This window comes from Canis aureus, chromosome 9 (genome assembly GCF_053574225.1).
Source record: "Canis aureus isolate CA01 chromosome 9, VMU_Caureus_v.1.0, whole genome shotgun sequence".
Taxonomy (NCBI): Eukaryota; Metazoa; Chordata; class Mammalia; order Carnivora; family Canidae; genus Canis; species Canis aureus.
Window position 1 is genome coordinate 37,133,390 of NC_135619.1, and position 23,903 is coordinate 37,157,292.

Below are 23,903 nucleotides of genomic sequence, written 5' to 3' on the forward strand. Positions count from 1 at the left end.
CCTGGTTTTATAGTATGTACATATTTTATTCCTGGCAAATGATTCTACCCATAGTTTGTCCAAATCCGACATTGTAATGGTATATTTTAAAACAATTATCTCACTTGATTGTCAGTTCTGATCCTTATTTTCCAAAGTTATCAGCTGCAAAACAAAACCTTCATCAGGATATATTTTAATTACAGTTTAAATTTACTGCATGAAAAGTGGCTTTCCAATTTAGATTTTGCATTAATATGGAGTTTATAGTTCTTGAATCATGCCTGTACGGTTTCTAAAGATATGGTTCTGATTTTAAAATCACTAAAATTGATTCCTTTGTTTTTTAGGTTCATCAGACTTGACTTCTGCTAGAAATTATCAACAGCCTCCATTAGAAATTTCTACTGTGTCAGAAAGTGTAAGCAAAAGAATTCTTACATTCATTTTAAGCTTTTCAGTATTGTTGAGCAATGTGTTCTTAAGTCAGGTTTGATGAGCAACAGGCTTTGTTTTTGCTTAAATTTCACTTACCAAGAGAAATGTTTTACATACAATTGTGACTGGAATAGTATTTGAGACAATAAACAAAAAGTCTTCCATAGAATCAAAAATACTCATTACTAAGATGTCACTGACAGAAATATTGTAACTGAAAAGAAGCTCTGCTCTTATCTAAGAAAATGGTGTTCTAGACCAGAGACTCACTATACTGTTCAGTAAAGATAAAGAACCAGTAACAACATCATTTTTAAAAAGTGAGGTGTGATTACATGTCATTCAAACTAAGGTGAGGTCTTTTGTGTAGTTTTTTTTTTTTTTTTTAAAGATTTATTTATGATAGACATAGAGAGAGAGGCAGAGACACAGGAGGAGGGAGAAGCAGGCTTCATGCCGGGAGCCCAACATGGGACTCGATCCCGGGACTGCAGGATCGCGCCCTGGGCCAAAGGCAGGCGCTAAACCGCTGAGCCACCCAGGGATCCCTTGTATAGTTTTTTGAGAGGTCTTTAAGAAATAATAACATGAAATTCTCATCTTGACCTTTATAATATTGAAAATATTTGATGATAAGTATATTTCGTTCATCCAGTCTAATTAGATTTTGATCACTAATCATAATGTTGACTATAGATTGTCAATTTAACAAGTCTTTAAAGAAGAGAGTTTCACAATATATTATCTTGAAAATTGAAACTGGTAAACTAAGAATGAAATTGAAACTGTTTACTGATCAACTCTGTAAAAAATTTACGATAAAAATGTATAGTTATGTGCCATAATTGGTCCCTGCATAAATGTGTAGTCTTTGAGTTGGTGTTTTGTTTCTTTTTTGAGTAGGTCTTATTTAATGATTAATGGTGTTTGAATTCCATTATCTAAATAATTTCCCAGATGGGTATACTATTATATAAATTGTCTCTGGAAAGACTGTATCAGTACACATTCTTCAACAAGCTCATGAGTGGAATTAGTGGTATTATTTTTCCCTAGTTTTACCAATATGGGCATTACTAGAATTAGACAAAAAAAAAAAAAAAAAAAACTTTTTGCCATTTTGATAGGTAAAAAATGCATCTCATTTTGTATTTTTTATTAATACCCTTATTATTAATAATAATTATTTTTCCATGTATATTGCCATCCTTATTCTTTTGTGTATTACATATTTACATGCTGTACTTTGTCTTACTCATTTGTATGAGGTCTTTGTATTAATGTCCCAGATGCATTTTGTTGTATTGTTAGTCTTACTCATGGTTTGCAGGAAGTTCACACTTGTTTGTCAGGGGATAGCCTGATCACCTTCCTCTTATGATTTTCTCTTTACTCTTTTCGCTTTAGCAGGCAAAAAAAGATGTGTCTAAGGAAGGTGAAGAGCAACACTGAATGAACCTAGTACTTAAGAAGTCATGGTGTCTCAGCACTGATAGAATCTTAGAAATGAAGTCTAGGGTTGCACATGTGAGCAGAAAGCTATTTACTTGTTGAGAAGCCTCCTGAGACTACATTACAAGCTCAGGGATAAAGAGTGCTGTGATTAATTTGTGATGTTGTGTCACTGTTGGCCATCTTATGCACTCTGTTTGACTCAAAATGAATCAGATTTTCTTTTTTTTTTTTTTTTTTTTAAATATTTTATTTATTTATTCATGAGAGATACAGAGAGAGGCAGAGACATAGGCAGAGAGAGAAGCAGGCTCCCTGTGAGGAGCCCGATGTGGGACTTGATCCCGGACCCCGGGATCACGACCTGAGCCCAAGGCAGGTGTTCAACCGCTGAGCCACCCAGGCATCCCTGAATCAGATTTTCACATTAAACTGTAGCAGCTAAATTGTTATATGAGTCAGGCTACTAGACATGGCAAATTGAGGTTTGAATCTGAATTTCAGGGCCACTGGTTGCTTGCTTGTTCATTTACTCATTCAACAAAATCTTGAGTACCTTCAAGGTACCTAAACATTATGGTGGTTCTGGAAATGAAGAATCTAAAAGCACACAATCCTGCCCTCCTGGAACACAGTAGTCACATAGCCGCACATGGTACTTGGTAAGTAATAAATCATAAAGGTTTGGTTTTTTTTTTTTAGTCTTTCATTTTTCCTTTCATATCTCAAAGGATTTTTCTAAAGATGTTGCAGTGCAAGAGTTGCCTCTGGATAAACTGGAAGAGAGCAACAGACAAAAAGGTAAAAGAATAGATTTGCATTTTTTTACCATATTTTTTATGTCTTAAAGTTCTGTGGCATTGGGTACATTCACATTAATGCAATTATCACCACCATCCATTTCCAGACCTTTTTCATTTTCCTCATTTGAAACTCTGTACTCATTAAACACTTACTCTCCATTTCCCACGTCTAGTTTTATGATTGACTTATTTCACTTAGCATGTCTTCATGGCTCATCTGTGTTTTATGTGTCAGGATTTTGTTGTAAGGATAGAATTTTAGATCTTTAGATTTTAAGACATTCATTTTTTTTTTTTTAAAGACTTTCATTACACGGGCTTACAGTTTTTTCTTATTTTGATTATTTCATTTGAATTAACTTTTCCTTCCAAATTAAGCTATTAATGGAATCTTTAAAATCTGGAAAAAGATTTGTAATTGTAAAGGTAATTTTATAATTTCTAAACTGTTCCATAGGTTTGGTATTAAATATTTATAAAAAAATTTATAATCTCTGAATTCAAGTTTTGAGTAGTCATTGGTAAGATAATAGATTAAAAATATGCTTTGAGGAAATTTTGTGATTTTTCCTAAATGTAGTTTTATTTTTGAGCAGTTTTCTCTTTTGAGTTTAAGCAAAATGTCTCTCAGCCTCAGGTGTTTTCGATAATATTTTTTCTCTAAAGTCTAGGGTTATGACTAATATTATTTGGTCATTTAATTTGTTCCTTGCACTTTTTTTTTAAGACAGGGAAAAGAGGGGAGGGAGGAGGAAGACGGAGAGAGAGAACCTTAAGCAGGCTCTTCATCTAGAGCAGAGCCTGTCACATGGCTCAATCTCAAGACCCTGAGATTATGACCTGAGCTGAAATCAAGAGTTGGACACTTAAGTCATTGAGCCATGCAGGTGCTCCAGTTCCTTGCATTTTATTAAATTGAGAAATCTTATTACTGAATTCCTAAATATTCTCTTAATTTAAAAAAGCTGTTTTGGGATAGCTTACCAAAATTTAGCAAATTTTTAGGAATCTGAAATATATTTTGTTTCTCAATTTTGCAGCAAATGACATCTTTATTTCTCGGTATACCATGGGACAGAAGGATGCTCTAAGAGCAGTTTTAAAGCAAAAGTAAGTTTCATTTACAGAAAATAGGTGGGCCATTTCTTCTATTTCTATATGATTCTCTAAAATTAGCTTTACTTATACTTTGAACGTAGGATAAATTTTCTTTTCAATGTGTGAAATATGTTTGAAACATTTTTCATAGAGCTGAACATGTATAAAATTAATAGCTGTTGACAGTTATTCTCAGGACTTTATATGCATTAACTCTTTTAATACTCACAAAATCCAGTGAAGTCGATTCTATCACATCCCAATTTTACAGAATCCCCATTTTATAGATGAGGAAACTGAGGCACATAGAGATTGATTTTCTCAAGGTCATTTAGCACGTTTTCACTTGGCTGGGATTTAGACTAGTCTGCCTTTAGAGTTTGCTCTCTTAATAACTTCACTATACTACTTGCAGCAATGCTCAAGTAGTTTCAGAAACTTATTATTTACTATCCAAGGACATTTAGACTTTTCCTGGCCAAGATTTAAGAAAGGGACAAGGTTAGCATCTGAATGGAGCGAAGGGAGAGGATAGCTGCTGCTCTAAGTGGTCCCTTCCAAGTTTATCTTGAATACCAGTGAATACAAAACTAACTCTAACAATAGCACCATGATGAGCATATGTCTCCACTACTCTGGAGGCAATTTGTATTATTTTTTATCATTAGCAGAGATAGGATGAGATACATATTCTTAGGCTAAATGTATTCTACTCCTGAACTAGAGCAGTCTGGAAAGGCCCTTAGAAAATGAGTAAAATTTTTACTTAATTTTGAACTCTGATTTTATTCAAAGGGGCCATTTTATATTACTTCAGTGAATGGAAAATCACTTTTAAAAATAATGCAATTAAAATAAATATGCAATTTAAAATTTAAAAAATATTATTTTTCCACCTATGGTTATCTGTGGCAAACATATTACACTCTGGGAAACATTGTACTAACAAAAATAAATACTATCTCTAAACCACAAGGGTGTGGTCTGAGCCAGCCAGAGTTTACGAGCTGGTTGGTTGGGCTCATCATATTTTTCCTTTTTATCTTTGTTCAGTCTACAATTCCCAGTATGTAATATGGTGGTTAGGAGAGGAATTTTGATGGTAAATTGTATTCTGGGGCTTATATATATAGAGAAAGTGAAAAGAAGGGCATGAAAAGTGGTGCAGTCTCTCAAATTCTGCAGTTGAACCAGAAATTGCAGATCATATCTGCCTCATTTGGACAGAAAGTGAATACCACTTCCATGCAGCAGACCCAGAGTAGGGGCCCTACCAACTTGCCTTCAAGTCAGAACTCTCTAACTGGAAATCTCTGAGACCTCTTAGAACTCTCAGATCAGGAAGGGAGAAGTTCATAAACTAATGGACAATGAGAGATAACTGAACCACTACCCCTCTTAGACAGTAGATCTTTTCCCATTTCAGGATGAATGAACAGAATTAAAAACAAACAAAACAAACTAGGAAGAGTCTTGAGAAGGTGTTTTCAATGTAGAGAATAATTGATTCAGAAACATAAAAATGACTCTCATGTTGGGTTAAAAGACAGTCTATGTCTCAAGAGATAGACTTTGCTGTAGTCAATGTCACTTGAATTTATTAATTTTAGAGAATGGTAGATGGAATTTGGCAAAGTCATTCTAAAATTTACCTGGAAGGACATATGGTTGAGAATATGTATACCTGATGTTAAGAATACATACTATAGAATACACATAGTTGAGAATAGCTAATTTGGGGAAAAAACTGTAATGATGAAGAATTTGCTCTATTTGACATAATATGCTCTGAAGCTATACTAATAAAAAGTAATAGGCCAGAGTCTTTGAGTAATGAAGAATCTGGCCAAAGTGTCTAGAACAGGGTAGAATGTCTTACAGGTGGATAGAGAGCAAGGAAGGGGTAGGTTATAAACTTCTTTAAAGGAGAGAAGTGGCAAATCATCTGAAAATATTAAAGTATGATATATATTTCTTAAAAGGCTCATTCAGATAATAGGATCAAAAGATGAATTGGAAGAGCACTGGACTCTAGTTTAGGAACCCAACTGGCTATGAATTTGGGGGTAATCTCTTTGAGAGGGATTCAGTTGGTCCTCAGTACATGGGAGAGTGGTAGAATGAGGGCAGAATCATTGCTGGTTTGGAGAGGAGTAACTGATTAGAAGATAGACGTAGAATGGACAGAAATTGATGATTAGATCTGAGAGTAAAGAAGGAGCTAAGGGGCAGCCCAGGTGGCTCAGCGGTTTAGTGCCGCCTTCAGCCCAGGGGGTGTGATCCTGGAGACCTGGGATCGAGTCCCACGTCGGGCTCCGTGCATGGAGCCTGCTTTTCCCTCTGCCTGTGTCTCTGCCTCTCTCTCTCTCTCTCTGTGTGTGTGTGTCTCTCATAAATAAATAAATAAAATCTTAAAAAAAAAAAAAAAAAAAGGAGCTAAGGATGAATCCCAGATTTTTGGCTATATAAATGCATGGTCAGTAGTAGTAACCAAGAAAGGAAATCTTTGGGAAAGAATTCTTGAGGGAATAAATTTCATTTTGGACATATGCGGGGGTTTGAAGTATCTCTATGAGATATCCAGGTAAAAGTATCCAATAGGAAATTGAATATAAAGATCAAATTAATGAAAAGTCTAAGCTAGGCTTCTTCTGGATGATAGAAGTAGTGTATAAATGGTAGCCTGATCTGGGAACAGTTGAAGGGACTTGATGAGAGGGCAAAGCAAGATGGCACAGAGTAGGACACTATGGAAACCAAACCTTAAAGAGTTATACAGAAAGCAAGCGAGCTTCTAAATGCTGCTCAGTTTATCCAGAGATGTAGGAGATTATGGTGTCAACAAAGCCAAGGGGAATGAAGTTCTAAGTTTGATAGGCTGCTCAGAGATAAAGAAAGGTAAGGACTCAAAGTATCCATTGAAATAAGCCAAAATTATTACTGGCCTTGGTGATGGCGGTTTCTGCACAGTATTGGTATAGATGCCAGATTCAGAGGATTTAGGAATAAGATAAAATTCTAAAAAATAAAAAAAAAATAAAAAAAAAATAATAATAATTTCTTCTGAATTAGAAAGTTGTGTATTTTCCCATTTCTTAACACTTAGAAGCTATTTACATTAGTTACATTGAGCATTTGATGTGACAATTAGAAAAAAAATAAAATTTAAAAGCCTATAAAGAAGTTGATGTTTGGTCTTATAATGTTATTTTCTCTTGCTGGTCAAAGTAATGTGTTCAGCAGTGTGATTCGAGAGTTTGTGTGTGAAGTAATAGGTATGTATAGGAAGCTAGGGCAGTGACAGAGGATGGTGCATGTCAACTGTCAAACAAGACATTAGCCTATTCACTTATCTCTATGGAACAATTTTAGATTTTTAAACGGTGGAGAAATGTGTTTGGGAAGTTTCTGAATGAGTAAAATCTTCAAGAATGAAATAGTTGGCAAGAGATGTTGAAGTTTGTTTTTGTTTTTGTTTTTTTACCAGAGGGAGAAGCATGAAGGGAGACGTACTATCCTGAGAGAGCTAGGTGTTTTGGGACCATCTGTAGGAATAATAAGCCAACTGTGCCTTACTGGTTCTGTGACTTTGGTCAAGTAAATCCTGTTACCTCTGTGGACCTCAATTTCTTCATCTGTCAAATTAGGAAGTTAGGATAGGTGACCTCTTCAGTTCTCCCTTGCCTCTGTAGTTCTGTGACACCATTCCTGCAATTGTGATGAAATAATTGACAAAACTTGATAACTCAGGTATGAGAAGGTAAGAGGAGAATGGAGAAGTTAAGAGTCAAGATAACTTCAAAATTTTGAGACACAGAGAAATGATGCTCTTAGAAATGAGGAAATATGGAAGAGGAGTAAGTTTAAGAGCTGCTCTGGGTCTTCTGATCTTACTTAGACTTACCTAGGGACTCTGCAGTTTTGTTGGTCATTCCTTTTATTGTGTTTTTTTGTTTTGTTTTACAAAATTGAGTTTTTTCTTAATATTTATTTAATTAGATCCTTCATTGTAAATATGTTTGTATTTGCTCTCATTTTTAATTCAGGCTGCTTTAATCTGTGTTTGATGCTCTGTTTTCACAAACTGTGACATTCATTAATAAATATTTAAATGAGTTAGAATTAAACAGTTGTTTAGCAATTGTAACAGTTTCTCTTGGGTTGTATTCCTTTGGAAGTAAAACTTGGTACTTGCATTCTTAGAACCTTTTTTTTTTTTTAAGATTTTATTTATTCATGAGAGACACACAGAGAGAGAGAGGCAGAGACACAGGCAGAGAGAGAAGCAGGCTCTATGCAGGGAGCCCAGTGTGGGACCCGATCCCAGGACTCCAGGATCACATCCTGAGCTGAAGGCAGGCACCCAACCACTGAGCCACCTAGGCATCCCTAGAAACTTTTCTGCATGTTTTGCATTTATACTTCCTGATTATATATCTTTGTAATTGTGTAACAATGTCTTTTTCTATGTGCAAGTCTTATTTCTGAGATATCATAACCTTCCAGGAATTATCTTCTTATTTCTTTAGTGTTTAGTGACCTTTCATAGATTTCATTAGCCAAATGACTGATAAGATCCTGATATGGAAAACCAAGTGATTTAATTTTTTAAAAAATCAAGAAAACCCACCTTCAGCAGATTACCACTACAAGTGCTTCTTGAAATGGCTCAATGTGGCTTACTGAATATATTTGTATTCTTTTTATTTACAGGGCTCAAAACATGCCTGTTTTTAAAGAAGTAAAGGTACAGCTTTTGGAAGATGCAGGCGCAGGAAAAGATGCTGCTACTCAGGAAATGAGAACTTCACCCAGTGGAATTGATTCAGCTACAACTGTGGCTGCAGCAACAGCAGCTGCCATTGCTGCAGCAGCCCCACTGATAAAAGTATATTTTTTTTCCTAGATATTCACAGCTTCTTTGTAAAATGTAAAAGTATTTATTAGGAACAAGTCCCTAAATGGTCGTATCCCACCATAGACTAGGATCATTCTAGTCACTCTTAATTTGAAAAAATTTTCCTGTTTGTGGTTGTATATTACCTCTCAGGATGAGATGTACCCCCTCTTTGCTGTGATAATGCTGGCGAATCTAGGAATGACTGGGTCCAGCACTGAAACCATCACATCCAGAGAGCTCCCAAGTTGTGGGCAACCTGGGACAACTGGTCACCCTTACATTAGAACTAAAAAGGAACTCAGAGATCATCTCTGCCACCCCTCTCAGTTGGCAAATGGAAAACTGAGAAACAGGGTCAGAGTAGGGGCAGGTCCAGAGCTAATAGGTGGTGGAGCTAAGATGGGACTCCCGGATGCTGACCTAATTCAGTCTGAGATTAGCAGAGTATCAAAGGCTAATTTGTTTTGTTATTTACTTCTTTTTAATTACCATTTAATTATTTTATTTTTGGCATTGTAGCAGTTCTTTGTTGCAAATGTGTTATTAATGAGAGAAAAGATCTACTTTAGGATAACTTATCTTCGGCTTTTTATTTCTGTGATTCTAAAAATAGAAGTATAAAATCATGAGAGATTTAGAGAATAAAACTAGTTTGATCATTTTTATTATCAATCACTTTGAACAACTTTCCTAGTAATTGAGCATATTTTTTATAAATTTATTTTTTATTGGTGTTCAATTTGCCAACATATAGAATAACACCCAGTGAATTGAGCATATTTTTGATGTGTTGATATTTTATTGTTTTAGGTACAGAGTGATTTGGAAGCAAAAGTCAATTCTGTTACAGAATTACTCAATAAGTTACAGGAGACTGATAAACAGTTACAACGTGTTACAGAGCGGCAAACAAGCATTCAGAATAAACATGAGAAACTACATTGTCATGATCATGAAAAGCAAATGAATGTGGTAATGGAGCAGCACCTTAGGCATCTTGAAAAATTACAACAACAACAAATAGATATTCAGGTATCTGTAATAAAGCCAGAACACATCCCATGGTCTTTATCCCTTGGATTCCTAAGCTAATATTCATTGGTAATTGCAATAGCTCATTACATTGTAACAGTTTTAGTTCTTAAATAATGATCTGAGAGTTCATCATTCTTCCTTTCCATGTGGAGACCTCTCTCTGCACATTCTAGTTCAAATATCACAAATTCTGTAAGAATTTCCATAGAATTGGCTTTTCCTTTTTTTGTGTGTGGTATTTCTGTTCATACCATTTCTTAAAAAGGATTTCTTTTTTTATTTATTTGAAAGAAAGAGCTCTCACAGAGGGAGAGTGAGAAGCAGACTCCCTGCTGAGCAGGGAGCCCAAGATGGGGCTCAAATCCAGGACCCTAGGATCACCACCTGAGCCAAAGGCAGATGCTTAACTGACTGAGCCACCCAGCTGTTCCTGTTCATACCATTTTTAAAGGGCTAATACTGCATTGCAGTGACTTGTTTACATCAGTGTTTGTTAGCCTGAGAATGTGCATCAGAATCACATGAAGAGCCTTATAAAAATACAGATGCATGTACCTCTCAGATATTGAGACAGCAGGTCTGAGATGGGGACTGGGAATAGAAATCTGTAATGATTCTGATAAGAACCATCTGGTATACATAGTGCTTCTGCATTTAATTAAAAGCATAAACATTTTTAATTGGCTTTTGAATATGAGGCATGGGGTTACTATAAAAGGAAGAGTTATCCTCAGAAGGAACTGATAGTACAGTTTCCTATTTATTTTGGGATTTCCAGGTCCTGGGATAGTACCCAGCAGTCAGGTACTCAATATATATATATTTTTTTTATTGGAGTTCAATTTGCCAACATATAGCATAACACCCAGTGCTCATCCTGCCAAGTGTCCCCCTCAATGCCCGTCACCTAGTCACCCCAACCCCCCGCCCAACTCCCTTTCCACTACCCCTTGTTCGTTTCCCAGAGTTAGGTGTCTCATGTTTTGTTACCCTCACTAATATTTTCACTCATTTTCTCTCCTTTCCCCTTTATTCCCTTTCACTAATACTTATTTATTTATTTATTTATTTATTTTTCACTAATTTTTATATTCTCCAAATGAATGAGACCATATAATGTTTGTCCTTCTCCGATTGACTTATTTCACTCAGCATAATACCTTCCAGTTTCATCCACGTTGAAGCAAATGGTGGGTATTTGTCGTTTCTAATGGCTGAGTAATATTCCTTGTATACATAGACCACATCTTCCTTATCCATTCATCTTTCGATGGACACCGAGGCTCCTTCCACAGTTTGGCTATTGTGGACATTGCTGCTATAAACATTGGGGTGCAGATGTTCTGGCATTTCACTGCATCTGTATATTTGGGGTAAATCCCCAGCAGTGCAATTGCTGGGTCGTAGGGCATTTCTATTAACTCTTTGAGGAACCTTCACACAGTTTTCCAGAGTGGCTGCACCAGTTCACATTCCCACCAACAGTGCAAGAGGGCTCCCCTTTCTCCACATCCTCTCCAACATTTGTTGTTTCCTGTCTTGTTAATTTTCACCATTCTCACTGGTATGAGGTGGTATCTCATTGTGGTTTTGATTTGTGTTTCCCTGATAGCCAGTGATGTGGAGCATTTTCTCATGTGTTTGTTGGCCATGTCTGTGTTTTCCTCTGTGAAATTTCTGTTCATGTCTTTTGCCCATTTCATGATTGGGATTTTTTTTTTTGAATGTGTGATCAGCACTATAAATGCATTGGTTTTAATTTACTTTTTTTTTTTTCTAATTTGCAACTTTAAAACTTTAAAAAATTGAAATAGAACATTTGGAAGAATACACAATAAATTTATTATAGCTTAGTGTTTTATCACAGAGGTAACACTAATAAGCTGTAATTTTCAAAACTTCTTAATAGAGCTTGGTTTGAGCTTTCCATGTGGTTGAAGAAAGTATTTTTATTGGAATGATTATGGCCATACAAAGTAAAGTTTTAGCATTATATGTTCTCATTCATTTGGGGAATATAAATAATAGTGAAAGGGAATATAAGGGAAGGGAGAAGAAATGTGTGGGAAATACCAGAAAGGGAGACAGAACATAAAGACTCCTAACTCTGGGAAACGAACTAGGGGTGGTGGAAAGGGAGGAGGTGGGGGGTGGGGGTGAATGGGTGACGGGCACTGAGGGGGGCACTTGACGGGATTAGAGCACTGGGTGTTATTCTGTATGTTGGTAAATTGAACACCAATAAAAAATAAATTTATTTTAAAAAAAAAAAGTAAAGTTTTAGTAAGTACTCCACAACTAAACTTGAGTGGACAGCATGGGATCTCGTGAGAAGGTAGGAGTGGGTCTGTCAGAGTGCTTGTTCTTGGTCTACAAATAACTGTTCATCTCTGAGCCTTGATTTCTTTACTTAGAAAACATTTTATTTTGTTTGGGTTAAAAGGAGATGACACGTTTGAAAAGCACATTGATTTCTTAAGGAGAAAGTTCTACTTGTCCTATATATCTGTCTGTCATTTATCCATTTTTCCATAAATAAACCCAAAATTCATTGACTTTCTGAGTTTGGGAGAATGGAATCTTTTCTCATGCAGGCATCTTATTATAATGCTTATAATTTCAGAGAAAGTTGAAGTTTTAGTGACAGATATATTATTAGTTCAATAAATGCTTAATGAAATGAAATTTGTTGAGCCTGTCCCATTTATTTATGTAGAGAGATCTCCACACAGTTTTAAGACTTCTATAAAACTAAATTTTTAGGTTTTCCTTTACCTGGTTTAAGTCTTTTTTGAAATCAGTTGTAGTAGTTCAGGTACATAAACGTTCCAGATGTTTTAATAAATTATGCTGAAAATTGTTGTTACTTTAGTGCTCATTTATATTTTAATTGCATATGTATTATTGCTGCTACTTTTCTGAGTGCTTCTTAGCAGTGTTTTAAAACCTTTCCTTCAAACAAAATCATCCAGGATATAAAAGATGAGAAGTTTTGGTTTGAAATTCTCTGGTTGAAGTAGAGGTCTAGGACTAGAGCCCCTTCTTTTGGTTATCTCCTTGCATGCCTTGCAGGCCTCTGAGCATCTCTGAAATAGAAAGGAAGAAACTGAGGTTTAGAATGGTTAAATAAAATGATCAAGGTCATACTACAGAGCTAGGCTTAACCCAGCAATGTCACTGCTACAGTGAAAGTTACATGTCATGTATGTATTTTCATGTTTATTAAATCTAATATGTTGTTTTCAAGTCCTCTAGTAAATTTCAATGTAGTTTGTCATCTCTTTCAAATGATATTTGAAATCAATAAAATAATTATGTCTTCCAGAGTCATTTCATTAGTGCTGCGCTCAAGACCAGTAATTTTCAGCCTGTTGCTGTGCCCGCTTCTAGAGTGATGGAAAAGTATTCTGTAAAACCAGACTTTTCTAATCTTGGTAGCAGTAATCTATCTTCACATAACACATTTGCTTCCAAACAAGGTAAAAATATGTAGTTCTCTGTGAATGAAAAATGTCATCTATGAATTTTCTCTACAGTATATGTCAGCCAAAAATGTGTTTACTAGGTGGTAGAAGACTGTCTTTGTTTATAGGTTAAATAATTTTTAGGTCATTTTGAAACTTGCTTAGTCAAGTTAGGAATCATGTCCTACTTTATGGTTTTAATAAATAACCTTCATAACTTGTCACAAGTTTAGAAAAATTTTACTCATGTAGTATCAATGCTTGTAATCCATTTTTCAATTCTCTGACAAACTGTATATTTACCATTTTCCTTGATTCTGTGAGGAGAGAAATGATCTGGGTACACTAATAAACTATTTCTAATGATTTTCAGTTAGTAATGTAAGTTTGCCTGTTTTATTTTATTTATTTTAAAGATTTTATTTATTCATGAGAGACACACAGAGAGAGGCAGAGACATAGGCAGAGGCAGAAGCAGGCTCCCTGGGAGGAGCCTGCTGTAGGACTTGGTTCCAGGACCCTGGGATCATGCCCTGAGCCAAAGGCAGACACTCAACCACTGAGCCACTCAGATGCCCCAAGTTTGCCTGTTTTAATAGAATTTTAAAGATCTTTGTTTATAGTAACAAAGGAATGCATAATGTGTTTGTATTAAACCTCTGGAATTTAAAATAAATGAGTAAATGAGGCACTTGGGTGACTTAGTTGAACTTCTAACTCCATCTCAACTCAGTTCTTGATCTCAGGGTTTTGAATTCAAGCCCCACTTTGGGAGTTGAAAGGGGAGTTCAAGCTCCACACCCAGCATAGAGCCTATTTAAAAAAAAAAAAAAGTTCAAAAAGCACCAAATGAATGAAAGTGTTTTCAAATTATTGAATGAATTAATGAAAATCAAGGGCTATCCTTTAATGACATTTAGCTCCATGCAAGGAACCTGATGTGGGACTCGATCCTGGGACTCCGGTATCACACCTTGAGCCGAAGGCAGATATTCAACCACTGAGCCACCCAGGCATCCCAGTATAAAATTTTTGTAGCTATATTTTGATTTCTAGTGAGAATAGAATTATTTCTATGTACTTGTTAATTTGAATATCGTATCTAATTCTGGTTTTTATTTTTTTAAATTTGAGAAAGAGTAACACTTCACAAATTAAAGTTTTTTTTTTAAAAAATAAGTTGAATTTATTTATTTTTTCTATTAAAGTTCCTTCTAGAGAGGTTGAAGATACAGATTTTGATAAGCAGAAATCTCCGTTAGAGACACCAGCACCTCGCAGGTTTGCTCCTATACCTGTTTCAAAGGATGATAAAATATCAAAGAGGGAAAATCCTAAGGAAGAAAAAGAAAATATGGAGATGACAGATCATACAGGTAATAAAGCAATCATAACTAGCATCTACTACTTTATTAGACCTACCTCAAATTAAACAGATTCCATACTCCTTATTTATTATTCTCTTATGTGCCTAGTACTAACTAATATAGGGTCTCTATTTTTAGTATTTTTCTTTGTTTTGTTTTTTATTTTTATTATTTAAGATTTTGTTTATCTTGTGCAGAGACACAGACAGAGGGAGAAGCAGGCTCCATGCAGGCTTCCCTATGTTTAACTCAATTCTGGAACTCCAGGATCACGCCCTAAGCTGAAGGCACACGCTCAACCACTGAGCCACTCAGGCATCCCAGTATTTTTCTTTAAATGGGGAAATCAAGCTTCTTAGATTCTTTGCAGAAGGAGTTGGAAATATACAGTTATAATTATTCTGGTTATTTTCAATAGGTTGTTATTTAAACCTCTTATGAACAAATTTTGTTATTAATAAAAAATAATGCTTTGCTAAAGGTAAGGCTGATTATTTTAGAGCAAGTTACTTTATATTGTTTTTAGGTGGGAATTTCAATAGTAAAACTTGGAGAAATTTAACATTTATTACTGTGTTCAGTTAGAAAAAATGTTAAGGTATTAACTATTTAATAGATAATAAGAACTTTTATAAATGACCTAAAGTAATAATTTGTTACAGAACCTTAAAGCTCTTCTAGTAAAAGTAAGTGAAAGTGGTACATATAAGCTTTTATTCTCAGAATCACTTAAATACATTTTTTTTGTCTTGGTGCATTTAAAGCATTTTAAGGATACTAAGATCTTTAATAAGCAAACCAACCTCACTAATAGATAAAAGTTATTTAATAAGCAAACCAATCTCACTAATACATAATAGATAAAAGTTATTAAGAGAAAGATTCAACTAACACTTGCTATAAAGAAATAGTCAAATCTCCCTTTAGCTATTGATAAAAATCATGTAATTTTTTGGGCTTTGTGATGATAACATGTCTCATTTAAATTAGTTTTATCTGTGATGGAAATAAATTCAGGCCTAAAATTTTACCAGTGTAGTTTTCATGAGTTATAAATATTTGGTTTTATTTGATGAGTGTATTTAAAACCTACATTATAGAATGAATTGAGTACAATATATATGAGCTGTTATATAAAAAAGAAATGAATCAATACTTTAAAAGTGATACTATATTTCTTTTATTACAGAAAATATAAGACTATTGGAACAGATTTTGAGTAACCATGATTCTTTGACAAGAAAAAGTGAGCCTTCAGATAAAACTTCACTAACTAGGTCAAAAATAGGATGGAATCCTGAGAGGAGAGACAGGTAAAAAACAAGAGATTGGAGTAAAAGCTATATTGAAAATAGCTTTGTTTATATTTCTAAAATTTTCTTAGGAATTTTGATAAATGTATAGCATTGCTATTAAAAGTTATCTTAGGGATGCCTGGGTGGCTCAGTGGTTGAGCATCTGCCTTTGGCCCAGGGCGTGATCCTGGAGACCCGGGATCGAGTCCCGCATCGGGCTCCCTGCGTGGAGCCTGCTTCTCCCTCTGCCTGTGTCTCTGCCTCTCTGTGTGTCTCTCATGAATAAATAAATAAAGTCTTTAAAAAAAAAATAAAAAAAATAAAAGTTATCTTAGATTGGGGCACCTGGATTGCTCAGTGGTTGAGCCTTGCCTTAGGCTCAGGGCATGATCCCAGAGTCCTGGTATCAAGTCCCACACCAAGTTTACCCCAGGGAGCCTGCTTCTCCCTCTGCCTATGTCTCTGCCTCTCTGTATGTCTCTCATGAATAAATAAAATCTTAAAAAAAACCCAAAGCATTAAAAAAATAATAATAGTATAATTTTTTTATGCTTTGTTCTTTTTTTTTTTTTTTTAAAGATTTTATTTATTTATTCATGAGAGACACAGAGAGAGAGAGAGAGGCAGAGACACAGGCAGAGCGAGAAGCAGGCTCCATGCAGGGAGCCCTATGTGGGACTCGATCCTGGTCTCCAGGATCACACCCTGGGCTGAAGGTGGTGCTAAACTGCTGAGCCACTGGGGCTGCCCAAAAATTATACTAGATTTACTATTTTCTGCTGCTACTATATCTACCACTTTAATATAGTTATAAAATGAATGTATCTAAATTTCTCAAAATGCAGATTAATTCTAATGAATGCAGAATATTTTTATTTTTATTTTGAGAGAGAGAGAAAAAAGGTGTGCGTGTGGTGGGAGGAGGGGATGGGCAGAGGGAGAGAGAGAGAGTCTTAAACAGGCTCCACCCTCAGCATGGATCCTGTAGAGGGGCTCCATCTCATAACCCTGAGATCTGACCTGAGCCAAAATTAAGAGTTGGACACTTACCTGACTGAGCCACCCAGATTATTTATTTTTGATGAAATGATATTTGAGATTTGCTTCAAAAATAATCTGGTGCAGGGTAGAGGAAACTGGGTTGAGACTATGGATGAAATGAGAATAGCCATGAGTTAATGATTAAGGTGAATGGAGAATATGGAGTTCATCATACTATTCTTTCTACTTTTGTGTATGTCTGAAATTTTACATTAATAGTTTTTTAAAAATCAAGTACTTCTTGGTCATGATAATTTTATTTATATTGAATGTCATGGAAACTATGGTAATAAAAACTTAAAATAAGTTATGTTTTTAGTATTGTCATCTCCAAACTGCAGTTTTAGGCCATTTGCTTGCTTTTTTTTTTTTTTTTTTTTTTTTAAGATTTTATTTATTCATGAGAGACACAGAGAGAGAGGTGGAGACATAGGCAGAAACAGAGGCAGGTTCCCTGTGAGGAGCCTGATGTGGGACTTGACCCCAGGAGCTTGGGATCACACCCTGAGCCAAAAGCAGATGCTCAACCACTGAGCCACCCAGGTGCTTCTAGACCATTTACTTTTAATGTAATTACTGATAAAAGATTTATATCTGCCTTGTTGCTATGTTTTCTGTGTCTTAGGTATTTTTTTATTCCACTATTTCTCCATATTGTCTTTTTTAATATTAAATAGGTATTAATTTTCTTCTTTTATTATACTTTTTGAGGTGTTTCCTGAGTGATTACCCTAGGGATTATAAAATTAAAATCTCAATTTAAAACAATCTAGTTTAGATTAATACCAATTTAATTTCAATAGGATTCACAAACTTTGTTCCAGTATAGCTCCTTCCCTTCCCCTTTCATTCTGCTGTTATTGTAATGCATATTGCATTATTATACATTATAAGCTTATCTATATAGCTTGATAATTATTGCTATATGTAGTTGTCTTTTAAATAAGATAGGAGGGCAGCCCAGGTGGCTCAGCGGTTTAGTGCCGCCATCAGTCCAGGGCATGATCCCGGAGATCCGAGATCAAGTCTCACGTCGGGCTCCCTGCATGGAGCCTGCTTCTCTCTCTGCCTGTGTCTCTGCCTCTCTCTCTCTGTCTCTCTCTCTGTCTCTATGAATAAATAAATAAAATCTTTAAAAAATAATAAATCAGATAGGAGAAGAAAAGAGTTATAAACAAAAATAACATTGTATTTATTTATTTATTTTTTATTTTTATTTATTTTTATTTTTATTTTTATTTTTTTTAATACAATACCATTGACTCCCTTCCCGGAACTATACCTTTTATCCCCATGATTTATTCATTCCATAATTGGAAACTTGTACCTTTCTCTCCCATTCACCCCTTTTTGCCCATCCACTTGGCTCCTTCCCCTCAGGCAACCACCAGTTTGTTCCCTGTATTGATGGTTCTGTTTCTGCTTTCTTTATTAGTTCATTTGTTTTGTTTTTTAGATTCCACATACAAGTGAAATCATATGATATTTATCTTTCTCTGTCAAACTCTTTTCACTTAGCATATAGTACCCTCTAGATCCATTCATGTTGTTGCAAATGGCAAGACTTCATTCTTTTTTATGGCTGAGCAATATTCCATTGTATATATATGCATATATTTTTTATCCACTCATCCATTTATTTATTTATTTTTTAATAAATATTTTAATAAATTTTAATAAATATTTATTTATGCATAAGAAACAGAGAGACAGGCAGAGACACAGGCAGAGGGAGAAGCAGGCTCAATGCAGGGAGACCGACGTGAGACTCGATCCCGGGTCTCCAGGATCACGCCCTGGGCTGGAGGCAGCGCTAAACCGCTGAGCCACCTGGGCTGCCCACACTCATCCCATTTATTGATGGACACTTAGGTTGCTTCTATATCTTGGCTACTGTAAATAATGCTACAATAAACATAGAAGTGCGTATATCTTTTCGAATTGGAGTTTAACCCCATTTGGTACATGTCCAATTCTAATGCCCCCCTTTGGAATTACTGGATTGTATGTTATTTCTACTTTTTAATTTTTTGAAGAACCTTCATACTGTTTTCCATTGTGACTGTACCAGTTTACATTTCCACCAGCAGTGTATAAGGGTTCCTTTTTCTCCATATCCTCACTAATATTTGTTATTTTTTGTCTTTTTGATACAAGCCATTTTGACTGGTGTAAGGTGATAATCTCATTATGGTTTTGGTTTGCATTTCCCTGATGATTAGTCGTGTTGAGCATCTTTTCATGTGTTTGTTGGCTATCTGAATGTCTTCCTTGGAAAAATGTCCAGGTCCTCTGCCCATTTCTTTAGTGTTGAGTTGTATAAATTTTCTTTGACAATTGTATAAATTCTTATATTTTGGATATTAACCACTTATGTATCATTTGCAAATATCCTCCCCTATTCAGTAGATTGCCTGTTCATTTTGTTGATGGTTTCCTTTACTGTCCCAGTAGTTTATTTTTGGTGGTGTTTCCTTTACTTCAGGAGACATATCTAGAAAAATATTGCTTAGGCCAGTACCAGATTACTGCCTTTGTTTTCTTTTAGGGGCTTTATGATTTTAGATCCCATATTTATGTCTTTAATCCATTTTGAGTTTATTTTTGTGTACGGTGTAAGAAATGGTGCAGTTTTTTTTTTTTTTACATGTAGCTGTCCAGTTTTCTTAGCACCATTTATTGAAGACTGTCTTCCTCGTTGTATATTCTTATGTCTTTTTTAAAAAAGATTTTATTTATTTATTTATTTATTTATTTATTTATTTATTTATTTATTTATGAGAGAGCACAAGCAGGGAGGGGGTGAATGAAAGGCAAGCTCCCCACTGAGTAGGGAGCCTGATGCAGGGCTTGATCCTAGGACCCTGAGATCATGACCTGAGTTGAAGTTAGACCCTTAACAGACTGAGCCACTCAAGCACCTCTATTACCTCTTTTATCATAGATTAATTGACTATATAAGTGTGGGCTTATTTCTGGGCTTTATCTATTCGATTGATCTATGGGTCTATTTCTACTTTTGAAGGGTAGTTTTGCTGGATATAGAATTTTTGAAGGGCACCTAGATGGCTTGGTCAGTTGAGCATCTGACTCATGATTTCGACTTGGGTCATGATTTCAGAGTTGTGAGATGGAGCCTTGTGTCAGGCTCTATACTCAGTGAGCAGAGTTTGCTGGAGATTCTCTCCCTCTTCCTCTGCTTCTCCCTCTCAAATAAATAATTGTTAAAAAAATTTCTTTTTCTTGTCATTCTTTTTCTTTCAGCAATTTGAATATGTCAGCACCGCCTTCTGGATTCAATGTTTTTTTAATAGAAAATCAGCAGTTAATCTTTTTGAAGAACCCCTGTATATGATGAATTATTTTTCTGCTTTCCAAATTCTCCCTTTGTCTTTTGTCATTTGACAGTTTGGCTATAATATATCTAAGTGTAGATCTCTTTGAGTTTATCTTTCTGAAATTTTTTGAGTTTCTTGGATGAGTAGATTAATATTTATTAAATTTTGGGCTTTTTTGACCTTTATTTCTTTATACAGTTAATAGTACACATAACCTTTCTCTTCTCCTGGGACTATGTTGTTTGTTGGTATACTTAATGGTACTGCACAGATCTCTGAGGCTGTCAAAATTTCTTTGTTCCTTTTTTTTTTTTTTTCTCTGTTTCTCAGATGGGATAGTCTCAATAACTTATCTATAAGTTCATGGATTCTTTTTTCTGCCAACTATAATATGCTATTTAGCCCCTCTGTTGAAGTTTACATTTCAGTTATTGTATTCTTCAACTTTAGAAATTCTGTTTAGGTTGTCTTTCTTTGTTTTAAATAGTTTCTATCTCCTTATTGATATCTTTACTTAGTAAGACTTCATTCATGTATATACTTTCCTTTAATTCTTTGAACATAGTTTCCTTCAGTAATTGCTAACTTATAGTCCTTGCCTGGTAAGTCCAGTATTTGGAATTCCTCAAGCACAGTTTTTATTGACTATGCTTTTTCCTGTGTATGAACTAGACTTTTTTTTTTTTTTTTTTTTTTTTTTATGATAGTCACAGAGAGAGAGAGAGGCAGAGACACAAGCAGAGGGAGAAGCAGGCTCCATGCACCAGGAGCCTGATGTGGGATTTGATCCCGGGTCTCCAGGATCGCACCCTGGGCCAAAGGCAGGCACTAAACCGCTGCGCCACCCAGGGATCCCTGAACTAGACTTTTTTTTGTTTCTTTTTGTGTCTTATAACTTTTGTTGGAAATTGGACATTTCAAATAATACAATGTGGCAACTCAGAAAATCAGATTCTTCCATCTCCCAGGATATGTTGTTGCTATTTGTTTAGTGACTTTCCTGGGTGAGTTCTGTAAAGTTTGTGTTCTTTGTCACGTGTGGTGGGTCTCTGTTTAGCTAAGTCTGCTAGTGATTAGAAAGAGACTTCCTTACCTACAATGAACCTATAAATCTCCCTCTGAGTATCAAGGGGCTGTGTGTTTGGGGATGTGCGCACGTGCACACACGCACACATGAATGCATGTGTGTGTGGTGTGGGGGCACATCTTCAGTGCTCTGGCCCTTTATAAGTCTGTCTTAACCTTAACTTCTAACTTGCAGAGAGCCTCAAGGTCATCCAGACATGAGAGATTAGGCTTTTCTCGTATCTTGCTTGAGCATTCGCTGAGCCCTGTACATGGGCATTCTAGATCTGCAGTAATGTGATCTGCAGTAATGTGTTAGGGCTTTTCAAAGCTCCACCATGGACATCTCATTCCCCTGAGTTTTAGTTTATTGGCATTCCTCTTGTTTGTCTCAACTGCTATAGCCACCTTAGGCAGCTAGATGTTAAACACTTGCTACTGTTTTAAAAAATTGATCTGCCATTAGGGTTTCTCACCGAGCTAGCTCTGAGTCAGGTCAAATAAAGAGAAGCCCTGTGAATGGGCTTTCTGAGGAGCTCCAAACCTGTTCTGCCCTTTTGAGTGGTTGTTAGGCTGTTGGTTTTCACAGCAAAAAGGATTGTGCAGCTGTTAATTTTTAAGGCTGCTGGAGAGTTGGGGAAAGGGTTCTTGGAATGAAGCAAATTAAAAATATCATAAAGCTTGCTGTCCTTAATAAAAGTCAGTCATTTCTTGATTAAATATTCCTTGGGCTGTTGCAAGCTTTTCATTTCCAGAGTTCTGGAAATGCTGATTTTGAACATTTTTCCTAGTGTTCTCTTTGCTCTTCCTGAGGAGGGGATTTTTAGAGTTTCTTACTCTACCCTTCTTGAAGAGCTTCTGGATGTTCTCTTCTTCAAAGCAAAACCTTTTCCTGCTCTTTTCCTGCTATGCCTAAACCAGTCTGGTCAGAGTAACTTTGGATCATGTGATTTTCTGTGTTTGATATGCTTAATCACTTAATGAATTAATTTCATTTTACAGTATAAAAGTACAGCGTTTAGTACTGTATAACTAAGAGGTTATCAAAGATTTATGTATTCAAATATTTATTGAATTTATGACAATTTAGGAAACTTTATTTTTAAATCTTTCATAGCATTGATACACTATCATCTCAAAGATTTCCTTTCTATGAAGAACTAGGAGCAGCTAACTTGACTGTACAGGGGTCTGATGATTTTCTTCATGATCCTGGCCAAAAGAGGAAAGAAACAAATGGCATACTCCAGGTAAAGTGGGAATAGGATATTAAAATTGATGAGGTTTAGTAAAGGTAAAAATTATGAAGAAATATAGAATTTACCAGGACAGAAAGCTAGCAGAAGGATAAAGACAAAGTACTGAAAAAGACATGTCAGGCCCTGTCGGTTCTCTTTATAAAACTTTGCCAGGAGCCCTCCCTAAGTGATCTCTATTCCTGGCTCCTTGGCTACTACGAGCTTTCCAGCTACTATTGGAGAGGAAAAAAGGGGGAAAGAGAACTGTGAATAACACCTGTTTATCCAATACAAAGTGTCTGCCATGCCTACTTCATGCCAACTTATTCTTATATTGTTTTAGCTTTCTTTCCCAGATAATAACTTTTATTGGCTACTGGACTGCCCAGCACTTATGGGCTTCCCATCCCTATTTCACTTAACATTCACGTTAATACTTCTAAATGGAAAGAAACCTTAATTGCCAATTTCATGTTTTAATTTTTATTTTTAATTGAACTATAGTTGACATACAATATTAAGTTAGTTTCAGGTGTACAAGATAGAGGTTCAACAAATTTAAAATGCTAACCAGAGTAAATGTAGTTACCATCAGCCAAGTTCTGTTTAATAGCTCTTCAATTTGACAGATTGAGTCCTTAGAATATATTGGCATAATGTATGGCCACAACTATAGTAATACCTCTTGTTTGCATTAAAATAATTAATATGGGGGATCCCTGGGTGGCTCAGTGGTTTAGCGCCTGCCTTCAGCCCACCGTGTGATTCTGGAGTTATGGGATCGAGTCCCACATCAGGCTCATGCATGGAACCTGCTTCTCCCTCTGCCTATGTCTCTGCCTCTCTCTCTCTCTGTCTCTCATGAATAAATAAATAAAATCTTAAAATAAAATAAAATAATTAATATGAACTTTATATGGTAACATTTTTACCTTATTTTCTTTTTAAGCCAAAAGAATCTCTGATTATGTCAAGGCTTGCTGATCTTCCACAGAATTCCATTAAGCTTCAAACAACCAATAAGAGATCCATCTTGAAAGATGCTGAGAAGATTTTGAGAGGAGTACAAAACAATAAAAAAGTCCTCGAAGAAAACCTGGAAGCTATTATTCGTGCAAAAGATGGAGCTGCCATGTATTCATTTATCAATGCTCTATCTACTAACAGGTAAGACAGGATGTTGGCATCCCAAGGTTATTTATGAAACTGCCTGTTATAGGCTTTCTTAATTATTTTTCTATGTGCTTCATTTTGCTTAATGTGTTTCACAGTATTTTGAAAAGGTTCTCTGTTTCCTTTGACACTCACTATAAAGTTAAAATTTAGATATATACATGTGGCTATTAAATTTTACAGATGTAAAATTTTCCTTTAATTTTTGTTATCTCTT

The 23,903-nt window shown here is 35.5% G+C and overlaps 1 protein-coding gene across 8 annotated transcripts in view; it reads left to right on the forward strand.

The window, feature by feature from the left end:
- The window catches only part of KIAA0586 (KIAA0586 ortholog), a 109,223-nt gene that overhangs the window by 1,465 nt on the left and 83,855 nt on the right, over positions 1-23,903 (forward strand). For 6 of the 8 annotated variants that reach the window (XR_013386260.1, XR_013386259.1, XM_077909449.1 and 3 more), the window contains exons 2-11: positions 330-400; positions 2,601-2,670; positions 3,713-3,782; positions 8,484-8,658; positions 9,481-9,702; positions 13,031-13,184; positions 14,378-14,545; positions 15,726-15,849; positions 22,393-22,525; positions 23,463-23,680. Coding sequence is in view for 6 of the 8 variants with exons in the window: in XM_077909449.1 (XP_077765575.1) it covers positions 330-400; positions 2,601-2,670; positions 3,713-3,782; positions 8,484-8,658; positions 9,481-9,702; positions 13,031-13,184; positions 14,378-14,545; positions 15,726-15,849; positions 22,393-22,525; positions 23,463-23,680 (1,405 nt within the window). In the remaining 2 variants the exon portion in view is untranslated. Of the gene's footprint in view, positions 1-329; positions 401-2,373; positions 2,532-2,600; positions 2,671-3,712; positions 3,783-7,493; positions 7,628-8,483; positions 8,659-9,480; positions 9,703-13,030; positions 13,185-14,377; positions 14,546-15,725; positions 15,850-22,392; positions 22,526-23,462; positions 23,681-23,903 lie in introns of those variants that run through there. The other 2 variants (XM_077909452.1, XM_077909454.1) reach the window with 2 other exon arrangements.